Source organism: Aphis gossypii, chromosome X (genome assembly GCF_020184175.1).
Source record: "Aphis gossypii isolate Hap1 chromosome X, ASM2018417v2, whole genome shotgun sequence".
NCBI lineage: Eukaryota > Metazoa > Arthropoda > Insecta > Hemiptera > Aphididae > Aphis > Aphis gossypii.
In genome coordinates this window covers 18065075-18077962 of record NC_065533.1, presented here as the reverse complement: position 1 = coordinate 18077962, position 12888 = coordinate 18065075, and the positions used below count along the sequence as shown (strand labels likewise).

The following is a 12888-nucleotide window of genomic DNA, read 5'->3' as shown; positions in this document are numbered from 1 at the left end:
AAACGAACTAACTAATATGATTATATATACATTTAAAAGTGGTCACGAGAAAACGACGAATCCTTTCACTTACGGTCGACGGAGTGAGAGCTGAACGCGAAGAAACAAGGTCAAATTAGGCTCTATAGTGCAGCTGTATATATGTAATACATAATATATTGTTATATTAATTATATTACAGATAATTTTTTATGATTATAATAGCGTCCATCGTCGTTATTAATTATTCAATCGAATAATGGGTTATGCAGCTGTGGATCGCGAGACAATACAGACCCAGAATGCGATAATACACATCGTACATAGTCCTTAACCCTATAACCTTCGAACCCGCATACACAACATAATAAAATTACCTATCAGTGGTGTATTTACGAGCATTTGTTTGGGGATGACGACAAGAAAAATTCTCTCTTTGTCGATATAGTGTATACTTTTAAAACGGGCCTAAAGTTTCTTTCTCTTAAACTTACATCTATTGAACAAACGAAATAATAGACAGATATATTTTATATGAAAAATTTGTAATTCTACTAAAAAAAAAAAACTAAATAATAAATACAAATTTGAACCATCAATAAGCAATAGAACCGGATTAATAACGTCATTTCTAATCATTAAGCAAATTATTAAAATGTGAAAAATAATAAATAAAATAAAAGGATGAGATAAACCATACAACCTAATCGACAAGACCAGAACACAACGGCACCATAACATCTATATGATACGTATTACGATAAAAAAATTTCTGTATTCAGCTGTTTTTAAGACTTGGATAGCTACAGCAACAGAAATTGTTAAAGGCAACTTGATTGTCCTGTATACTATTTTTACGAATGGTTCTGGCATGGTACCGGTGCTGTTATTTAATGTTAGTGTGCGCTGTATTCGAATAGACGTTATAAACCTATATGGTCTAAACATTATGTAATTGAAAAAATTACACGAATATTGCTGGCTATTTTTATTTAGACTTTTTAATGCAGTGCAAAAATGTAAATGTACATAGGTAGTCGTAGTACGAATTTAACAGTGTGGAACTTATATAATCAGGTTCAAATATCCTAAAAAGTATTTATAACTTAGCTTTAAAACGTAAAATTCTTTACGTTTTTGAAAAATTTAAGACACTTTACATTTTTAATCCTAACTTATTATTTATTGTTAAATTTTGACAAGAGGCGAGTGAAACGAAAAGTGCTCGTAGGGGTACACCGTGAATTTCGTAGTCCATGTCCACCACTCACGTCATAACGAGTGCAAAAAAAGTCGAGTCTTAGACAACAAACCAGTCGACGAGAAACTTGTTGTATATTATTCGACCAAAGGATTTCAATACGTTATTTTCATTATTACGTCTTATTATCAACGCCTAACGGTAATGATTTTTTTTTTTTGTGAAACTATAAATTATGCTATAAGGTACATAACGCGAGTACCTATACAATTTACTGTCTCGAGATATGAAATAATATACAATAATGTGAGCCGAGAATATATTTTGCTACACATATAGGAACACAAATCATATACATTGCAATTTTTTTACGTTCGTCAAAATTATAGTTGTAATAACATTATCTCTCGTGAAATTGGTTTCATGTAGGTACATAACATTTTTATACATGTATGATGTTCTATGTACCTACCTACAGCGTATTAAAAATTATTTTATACGCTTTTTTTAAATTAAAAATACTTCTATATACACATTCTTTATTTAATCTTATTTAATATGTTTCTATAAACATATATAATACCACTCATTTATCCATTTAAATATATTAATATTTAATGGAATTTCAATGTGGGAAGATTAAAGATACTGCGTCCTTTCAACCCACGTGTTCCGCAATCTGCAGGTGAAATGAAATCAGATAACACTTATTTTGCCGAATTTGTGTTTACTATAATTATGTTTACATTATGCGTTTGTAAAAACGAGCACTCGCGATACAATTTAAATACATCAATATACTGATGTATTATACTGCTCACTCGTCACATATGTCCAAAAAAAAGTTAAAGATTATAAAAAATATCATCATTTATCGCGAACTGAATAATTATTCTTAAACTTTCCTAATATATTAAAACAGCCAGGTAAATTTATCGAAATACTCGACCGCGGCCGTCTGTTGTCGTTTTTATTTAATTTTGTTTAAATTTCCATTCTAATATCCTGGTACCTCTACACGTAATTGTTAAGGAAAGCATACACAAAGAACAGCGCGTTATATATAGTGTTAACAACCGTCATTGTTTTGTAGGTACTCTGTACAAGGATAACGTCATTGATGTCTGCGGATATATATTCAACAATAATAATAATAATAGCAGCGGGCGACGTTCGATATTGTGTATTAGGTATATTGTATACACATATAAATAATAGTACATCATACATTGTATTATAATATTAAACAATATCTTAAAATTCCAAACACGTCGGATTGAGTTTATTCAGTGCAGTGCAGGTATCCACGAACCCCACGGTTAATCATCGAGATGCGCTTTTCTATATAAATATACATCGACCGAATTGTATATAATTATGTAAAACGTTCAATCGGAGCTAATGACAATTGGATAATGTTTCTCGAAGACGTTTTACATTATTATAATATATAATATATACATTATTATTACCTTATAGGTACGTGTTTAATGAGTCGACCTTCGAAAGTGTTCTCGCGGCGTATAACACTCGGGTAGGTAATAATGTAATACTTATATATACCTAATACTAAATACGTTAATTAAAACGCTATTCGAAATGCATTTTTACGAGGTACTATTTGACGTTTGACGTGCCTATACAGGGTGTCCCGTGAGGATTTACCCATTGCGATATCTCGTTATCTGTATTTGTTACCACTATGGTAGCTATTAAATAATTCACTGTTTTTCTAGAAACTAGAAAAAATATTAAAAATCAGGAAATTAATGAAATCAAAATGTTGAAACGTCAATATTTTCAGAAAAATTAACTCTACAAAATGGCTATCTTCGATTTTTTTGAAAATAATTAAATAAAAAAATATATTTTTTAACTTTTTTACCAAAACATTAAAATAAATTAAAACATAAAATATTTGTAGTTCTTATTCCTGTGAGTCTTATTAAAAAATCAGAATTATGATATGTCCATTATTTCAGGAGATATCGCAATGGGTAAATCCTCACGGGACACCCTGTATACCTATAATACAAAAGGATCATAGTATTATTATTATTAGACATAATAGATAAATACAATATGACGTCCAATTATGATCTATGTGTTCAATACGAACCACATTTTATACACATCACACACTGCAGATGGAATCGTACATGGCACGTCTATCACCTTTCCTTGTACAGTATATTTCAAATAGATATTTAATAATATATTTTTTCAATTTATATTATATAGGTATAGAAATAAATATTCCCGTGTTTGTTCCCTGCATGACGACTTACAAAAAATCAAAAATTATACTGGACAATTTTCAATAATAGTTCTATCAATGAATTCTTAAGACTCTCAGGGTGTTTATAGCTTGTTTAATCAAACCCTTATAGGTAACTATTGTGTGGCACCGAAATTTGTATTGGTTAAAAAAAAATCGATTATTTTTTGTTAATTTTTTATTTATTTATATTATACATAAGAAACACGTTTGCACATACGATTCAACAGATATCGTATTTTACGATGATAATTATTTATTTAAATGGTTGGGGTTGGTTACAGGTATTTTACATTACCTATCTACTTACTATTTTCTTTCTTAATTTTTGATGTTAGACGAATGGCAATCTTAGTGTTATAAGATTTACAACTGCAAGCATAGATTGACTTTGTGTCCAGTTTTTAGTATTAACATCAAAAATATGTACAAAATTAAGAAATGGAAAATTACAAAATTATTCGTTGTAATCATGCTTATAATATAATATATCAATTAGGTACAGTAAAATGAAGTTAAAATTAATTTTAACCTCGGTATAAAGTTGAGTATTATAGCTATAGTACTTATATAAATCATAAATGTGTTTAAGAACAATTTAAAATACATTTGAATACCTACTCGTACATTATAGGTCTTCAAAATAACTGGAATTTGTCCAGATTAGGTTTTATTTTATGGCGCATAAGTGTTTTTATAATATTACAAATAAATATATAATACAGACCAAATCAACAGACGAATATCCATATAATTTAGCATAAAAATATAGTTGATTTTTAAAAAAAATTTATATTTTTAAACGTATAAAATCACAAAATAGATGTTTTAAGTGTGTTTTAAATACTCTCAAAACAAGTATATGCGACTACACGCAATAACACTATCATAATCGTTACTCGGCCCAGTCGTAAACAAAATGTGAACGCGTTCCTACAACATAATATTATTTATTGTGTATCATGAAATACGTAGCGTTGTGCATCGGACTCTATAATGACGGTAATAAAACCATAAACACGCGAATGAACCTAGCTAGCCTTTTTTTTTTTTGTATAAGGAGATGGGACGAACCTCGCGTAAAAAAAATAAAATAATAATATATATCATATTATTACATAATACGATACAAACACAGTGATCAGAGACACGCTACACTATACGCTCAGGACAGGTGGCGTCTAATTGAATTTTTGTTCAGTCCCGAGTCCTCCTATACGAAGCATATATACCTATATTATTTTTATTTATAGGTACCTATTGCGGATGTTGGTGGAATTTAAAATGCGTTACATCGTCATAATGTTTTCAGTTCAGGTCGGTGAACGTACAATATTCAATAAAATGTTAAAGCGAATTGTCATTATTACGAAAGTTATAAATTGACTTTTTCGGCAAATTCAAACACTAATAAACGCAATAATATTATGTAGTATTGCTTTTAAATTTTATTCGTAATCCTTGGTTCGTCGTTTAATCTATCGACTTCTGGATTTTCAAATCTTTATCTACGAGTTCTTAATTCCATTATTTGAATATCTACTTTTCTTAAAACGTTACGATTCACAAAATATGTAGAATATTGAACACATATATAATAATCAATACGAGTATTTACCATGTAAACGCCTCGATATTTGTACCTACATGAATCCGTAATATATTATGTTCACGATCGTCAGAATTTCGACGTGCTATTATAATATAACTATAATAATATTCTATAGTAACAGAAAACGTCCGTTCCGTATTTAATTATTTTTGTAAAAAAAAAAATCCATTCGAATGTCGGAATGTACGATGGATACCGCACGTAAATTATTCGAAATTGCGGAAGTCGTCGGCGATGTATATAGTTGCGGGTGGCATACGAAGAGGTGCATAATGCGAATACGCGGTCAACGTTCGTTGTTTTTTAAATTTCATTTTCGAAAACCACATGCAGTGTAATACTATCGTGATAATTATCGACATGCCTATTTTAAAATATACGAGTTCATGCGTACCTATACCGATCGTCTACCGATGAATTCGTTCCGTACAGAAAATCTCTCTATCCGTATGCGAGAGTATGACACAATTGTAATTTATAACATTATAGATTCGTAAATTTAGGTTTTAATCTCGAATTCGATTGTTTTAGAGAACGAGAAAATCGAAAAAAACGTCTTATTTTCATCATAATTATATATGTACCTATTACATAATTATCTCATTGTGGTGGTGAGATGGAACATCGAACAAAGACTAACTGCTAGTAACAAAAACCGTGTAACTGCCTTTGGCTCGTGTCAGTGTATGGTAACACTTAAAATAATATAAAAACGATTTTCTAGTACTCTCTTACCCTAGGTTTCTGAAAATCATAATACATCCTTCGTCCTTTGATGTGATAATATTATTAATTATCGTAATGCGAAAATGATTAACTATATTTTAGAGTTATAGACAATAGATATTAGATACAAAAAAAAAAAAAATTTAAAAAACACCATTGAAATAGGTTATGATTTTATGAATATTATGGATTATGATTTATTAAACGACGTAAACTGATTTATACGGATGAACATAGGTATTATACATATATATAGGTAATATATATATACATAGGTACGTTATACAATTTAAGGATTTATTATAGATCATAGTACACATACGTACGAGAGATCAAATTTATATAAGTAGTGGCTAATTAGGAATTGAATTATATTTTGCTGTTCTACACATCACACCAATGCACGCGCAGGGCACAGGTGTCAGGTACACGTCGATTCGATTGGAGCGATAGCTCTCTTCGCAGTTGGCCACCCCCGCTCAGTGGCGTAATTATATAGGTATATTCAATGCCACGCTGAACAATTTGAGAAAATACTAGATATAATATGTATAAATAAAAAATCGAAGATCAAATTTTGTTTCTACAAGTGATCGTAAAATAAATACTAAATATATTGAAAATCTGCAGATGTTATTTTCTCTACCTAAACACTCAGTGATACACAAGAATTTGATGATGCTATACATAATTTGATTTTGTGAGGGCTATGTTATAGGTAAATCTTGTGTTGCCCGCGTATACTCATAAATACCTACACCCCCACTACAAATTACAATAAATTAACGAGTACGATAAACAAAAAAAAAAAAATGTGTTACTGCAACGGTCGAGAATCGTAAACGCCATCTCACACCGCACAAAGTATTATAATAATAATATGTGCAACGATATATAGTTTATAATAACATTGCATTTACTTATATACATATATCTTGTTATCTTGTACACGTGACTCGAATACCTCGCGCCGGGGGCGGACGTGTTCCTTGGTCCGGCTGAACAGATCCAATGCCATTATAAAGTAATAATATTATTAGGCGCTCATATATTATATTATTTGCGTTGCACTGCAGTGGACATTGTTTCCAACACAATCGCGTAGTCGGTCGGCGTACATGATATAATATTATAATAGTGCGTGTATAGCGAGAGGCGGTTTTGATATAATATAAGTATTGGGTTCTAACGAGAAAAGACAACCGTTAAAGTTCTTCTATATAGTTGGGCGTCGCACACTCATATATCGTGTGTATAATATGCGATACGAGATGAGCATACAGCGATACAGTCAGATAACAGCGCTGGATCTTCGACTATCAATTTGTTGGAAATACTCGACGTATACAAACGCAGACTGCGATGTACTTGACTTCGAATTTCACAGCGTATATGAGTCGATTCGCAGTAAAGTTAAAAACTTTAAAACTTAAAAAAAAAACACGAAATAGACTGTTGGTTTTGTCGAGCTCTGCAAATTTGCTATGTAATATGTCCGAGTGGGATAAAAAAAAAAAAAACGATAATAGTACGCGACGTTTTTTTGTATAATAATTTTAACTCCACGACGACACCGACGTATAATTAATGTGGTATCAAGTGGTAGATTAAATATTATTATATTAAATACCGAAGTCTTCTCGTTGACAACACTGCTAGTTCGCCCATCATAAACCCTATACTATACTATACGTATTTTAATCTTTGCCGGTGGCAGCAACAACGGCAGCTACCATAATAATAATTATCACGACGTCACGATGTATTAAAACGATATTATAATATTTCATTACAAAGGAAATCGCGTGGCTGCAGGTCCTGCAGAGACATCGGACTTGGCGCGATGGCGGTCATTGTCTATACGGCGCTCGTCGTCGCTCTGCACACACATTGAGGGTGTTAATTTCATGGGCGATTCGAACCGTGCTCGTCGTCACAGGCATATAATATACCTATAATATTATACTGCAGGTGTGTATTATTATTTATTATTATTATTATTATTATTATTTTGTACGACCGATCAGACTTTCAATTGAAAACACAGGCGCACAAAACGTGTATAGGTCATTACCTCCGGTTTGACGGTAAGCGTGTCGTCCGTTCCGATATCGATACACTGCACTGCTATAATCGTATGATATATACCAATACCAGCCATCGTGTGTCGTCGCGATTTTCCCGCGGGGAAAATTCGTGGTTGTATGTGAAAAATACGTTTACATCATACGACGGGTCAACGGTTCTGAAACTGTTTTTTTACCCGCTGTATAGACAGTCGTGCTCGTATTGCGGATCTCGACAACGCCTCTTCTGACGATTAAAAAATATGAACCCAATCAAAATGTTGATGAATTTATTGCGGGTTATAAATTCATAATAATTTATTTACATTTAACTGTATTTAGATAAGGTATAAAATAACGTGTTTAGATCCATCGGAAACGCTTTTGACGTTCCTATTGCTGCATGCTGCGAACGTAGGCTGTTTGAGAATTAAATGCATTACGAGGCATTAATTATTTCGCGCATCATAATATTTATCAATCTTATAACTTTATTACATCCGATACTCGATGAAAACGTTCAATAATAATATTCGCTGTATGAACACGAACAACTGCACCGTTTTTAATGGTTTTTTTTATTTTTAGTCAACGTCATTATGTAATTATAATTATATTTGCATCGTAATTGGATAAAGTCATCAGTGAAACCACTCTATTATCATGATAATAAAATCTAATAATATAACTATTTCTCGGTTTCGGATGACGGATTCTATTGCCCAACGTGTTCATGCCGCGGAATAAGGGCCACACAGTGTCTGTAACACATTTTTTTCGCGGCTACAACAGAAATAACTCTGCTTCACAATTATTATTGTTATTACACCGAAAGACCACTAAAAGTGTACAATACAATATTACTCTGTTACCGTTTTCCGCGTCAAATTTTGTGGTTAACACGTTAAGTGAATATTTTGCCAAAATATTCGATTATACTATAGGTCTAAGTGGTTATTAAACGAGTTTATTACGATAGTTGGCGAAATCGTTTTGTGCGTAAGCAATCTATATTATTTCATTTAATGGGTGAATAACAAGAAATTTCCGAGAACACGGACTTCAGGGTTGAAGAAACAGTACTTTGTAGACATGGGAAAACGTATAATATTATAAATTTTAACAAAATAATTTTATAGCTACCTACCATAATATTATAACTTTGTACCGGTACCAAAGTCACGAGTTCATCGAACATTTACCTACCTATATTAATACAAATTGACTCTGCATAATTTCTATCGTTGCCCATAGGTATTTAAAAAAAAATAATATTATTTATACTTATAATTTTTTTTTTTTTAATTTTATTATTCGACCAACGCACGACTTTAGTACCTAACGGTACAAAGTTATTATTGTTGCAGCTTAATTATTTTTCGATATAATTATAAAAACATTATTTGACTAAATTTATAATAGACTGTTTTTCAATGTACCTAGTCTTTTATATTATAAACTCGGTGCAGTTTACAGCTTTTAATAATGTAGAATGGAAACAAGTATCAATAGAAAAGGGAAAGGTATACTTTTAATGGAAACGAGTACGTATGTATAGTGGAAAAAAAGATACAATTTTTGTAGAAGCGAGTACCCCCACAACGATGTTGACATACTTTTTTCGTTTTATAAAATTTCATCAACGTGTTCACATTATATAATAATAATTAACCGAATCCAAAATGTAGACACGTGGATCGAACTCGTATGATGTCCTGATTTATAGCAACTTTCGTGTCCAATCGCCATTACGATGCGCATCAATAATATATATATTATAGCCTTTCATTATTTTAAATCTTCGATATTCATTACAATAATATTGTCGTAAAACCCACCTATATAATGTTTACACGTTTTGGCTTTTCCGCGATATGGAAATCAATCATTAGCATATAGCAAACCACGATAGTTTATTGTCATATATAGCTAATTTTACAACGCGTTTTTGGGCTGGTTTGGTATAGAAAAACTTACTCAAATGTTGTTCGTTTGATACAACATTGTTGTTATCGTGGGTTATAAAGTATGCACATATTTTTATTGACATATACTCCTAAACATCACCTGCACCCACGACCAATGGCTTAGCAAGGATTTTGCTTGAGTAGAAGCAGCTGACAGTTTGTTATGAATGTTATAATATAAACAGGTACCCTATAATTAAGATTTCTTAAAATGCTTAATTTGAATTAATTATCAACAAATACATTTTTGAAACTTTTATTTAACAATTTTCTGCTTAATTTAATTTAATTTTTTTTTTTTACCTCATTTATATAATTTTTATTTTTTTAATAAAATTTAATTGATGTTTATAATTTTTAAGTGAATTTTCAGGATTTATGGTTTATATTAAATTTGTAGACTTATTTGTAAGTTTGGTTTGGAATACTGATGACGTGCGTATAGGATTATAGTCTATACGATATTTTAGACTTTTCAACATATTTTATACAAATTTCGTCTTACGTAATACAAATACAATTGAAGAATTATAAAAGCATTTTTTAATTTTTCTTAAATTCCGGGAAGGCTGCAGTCCCCAACAACGAATGATTTACCAAAAATGTCTGCAAATAACCATTTTAAAATATTATAATTAGGCCTTAATAGTCTATTGAAATAAATGTGTGGTTTACGCCATTTACGGATTTATAGTCTATTGAAATAAAATATTCTTATACATTATAAATTATAATTCATAATACATTTAAAATCCTTTTCAATGTCTGTAATATTATACCTAATTCTACGGCATTATAATATCAAAATAATAAAAAACGTTTATTGGTCTTAAGTCGTCTCTAATACGCCTTCTCGAGCTCCTCGTCCATAAAGGTCACAAAGTATTAGGCGTATTATCCGTTTTGGGCAATGGGGAAAAATCGTTATATAGGATAAACCCAGCAGATTATGTATAATAACAATAATAATAATAGTGGCGTATACAGTCGACGGACTTATACGGACGCCGAGACGATGGCATGTAAACGGTGACATTAACGATGGTAAAAAATAAAATTGTTTACAATAGTGTATGTATTATTATAGAGGTATAATAAAATATAATATTATTACGTGTATTGCCATTGAAAAACCGCTTGATCGCCGGGACGAGTGTGACAGTTAGAATATATATTATTATTAAACGTTTTAAAATATCGCTAAAATATATACTGATATTATAATACTTTATATACAGGACGTAACTTTTTTTCGCAGGTGCGTATAATAACAGTATACACGATAATAATATTATTATATTTATCAGTCATCGCATCACGTTATTATAATATCACGAATTTGTATTTGTTATTAATACATTCATAATTCAAAACTTAAAACCGATACATATCGAGTTATATTCTTATTTATATTTCATTGCTTGACTATGTATGATTAGTATTAAAACATATAAACATGTACCTATCACAAAGTTTTTTTTTCTCTAAACTTTCGCAGTGGTAATAATTATTCCCAACATGGTTTTGAATTGTCCATTTTCATAATATTATAGTCACGCCTACTCCGTAGTAATTCGGAATTGAAGAAATCAAGTTAAATACACTGCACAGGCAAACACTTTTACATTAAGAATTAATTAATTTCGAATTTCCTGATAAATATGTATTGATTTTTTAAAAATACAATTTTGATAGTTATAGACGTTTATATAGTAGGTACTCCCGACGAACGTGCACGTGGTGTTCAAAAAAAAAAATATATATATATAAAACACAATGAAACACAGTGAAACTTTTCTACTTAACAAAGTCTCATTGGGAACAAAAATAATTAGTATTATAATGAAAGTTTCACAAAGATTCTGCAATATCTCTAGGCGGCCGATTTCAAATTTGACCCCCCCCCCCGTGGCACTGTTTTCATACACGTATAGGTAAATCGATAAGTGAGCGATATAAAAACTAATTGTTTTTTGTACGTCGTCACTTTCGTGGTAAAATCAGAGAGAGAAAAATACTCACGTTTAGGATCGGCGGACGACTCGACGGACAGGACGGCGTTCGGGAACGCGACCGCGGCCAACAGCAACAGGACGGTGGCCGGCAACCGGACCGACGGCGGTCGGCCGAGTGACACCACGGCGGGACGCATGGCGATTTCCCGGTTTTCTGCGCTCGGTGGCGATCAACCCTCGGGGACGGGACGGGACGCGGTTGTATCGGGGACGACGGCTTGGCTATATACTTTCGGTCGCGTGCTCTCGGGACAGTGTGCGGTCACGACGGGACGAGCTTTTGCTGTGGGTGCGCCGGGACGGCGTGCGGCGTACGCATAGTCGTCGTCACCGTGTGGGGCGCGTGTGCACGACGACGGTGTAGTGTCGGGCGGAGCGGACGAGGGAGACAGAGAGACAGCCCGTCGCCGGTACAAAAAAAGCGTAAGTATATATTTTGTTTGTTTTGTGGTATTGTGTCGGTCTGGCCGGGCAGGAGGGACACACACACACACAGCAAACGCACCCGAAACCGGAACAACGTGTACTGGCGCGCGCGAGCTCTCAACCGATTGCCGAGGACGGCGGCGGCGGTGCCGTTCACTCCCACCCTGTGGTGTTTTTTCGCTCGCTCCGTCTCGGCGAGTCCCCACGCTCGCTGCTGTCGGCCGGTTTCTCATCGCTCCGGCCGGCACACGCGCGTCGCGACCGTAAAATATGATGATAATAATAATATTATATTAATATTACGATTTAAATGTATAAGATAACACTGCCAAACTATATAAATACAATTAAATACAACTTATAAAAACAATAAGTACTTAGTGTAAAATGTCATCACCCGAATTTAAAACGATTTGTAGTTTGGAACAGGGAATAAGTTTTAGACTCTGAGTGGAACGATGTAAATGTGATTTTTTTTTAAATATAATATCTATAACTACCTATAAAATATATTATGTTGGATAATAATTAATGTATAAATGTTTTTTTCAACTTGTTACAAAACTCCAAAATTTGACTTTGAGAGAGGTTTCTGATGGTAGAAAATCGTATCGAGTT

General features: G+C 32.4%; 1 protein-coding gene across 1 annotated transcript in view; it reads right to left on the bottom strand.

Moving 5' to 3' along the window:
* Positions 1–12385, bottom strand: part of LOC114125011 (uncharacterized) — a 58822-nt gene extending 46437 nt beyond the window's left edge. Inside the window, exon 1 of the mRNA XM_050205754.1 lies at positions 11852–12385. Coding sequence (XP_050061711.1) covers positions 11852–11981 — 130 coding nt within the window. The 5' untranslated portion in view covers positions 11982–12385. The remainder of the gene's footprint in view (positions 1–11851) is intronic.
* Between the last annotated feature and the right edge of the window lie 503 nt (positions 12386–12888).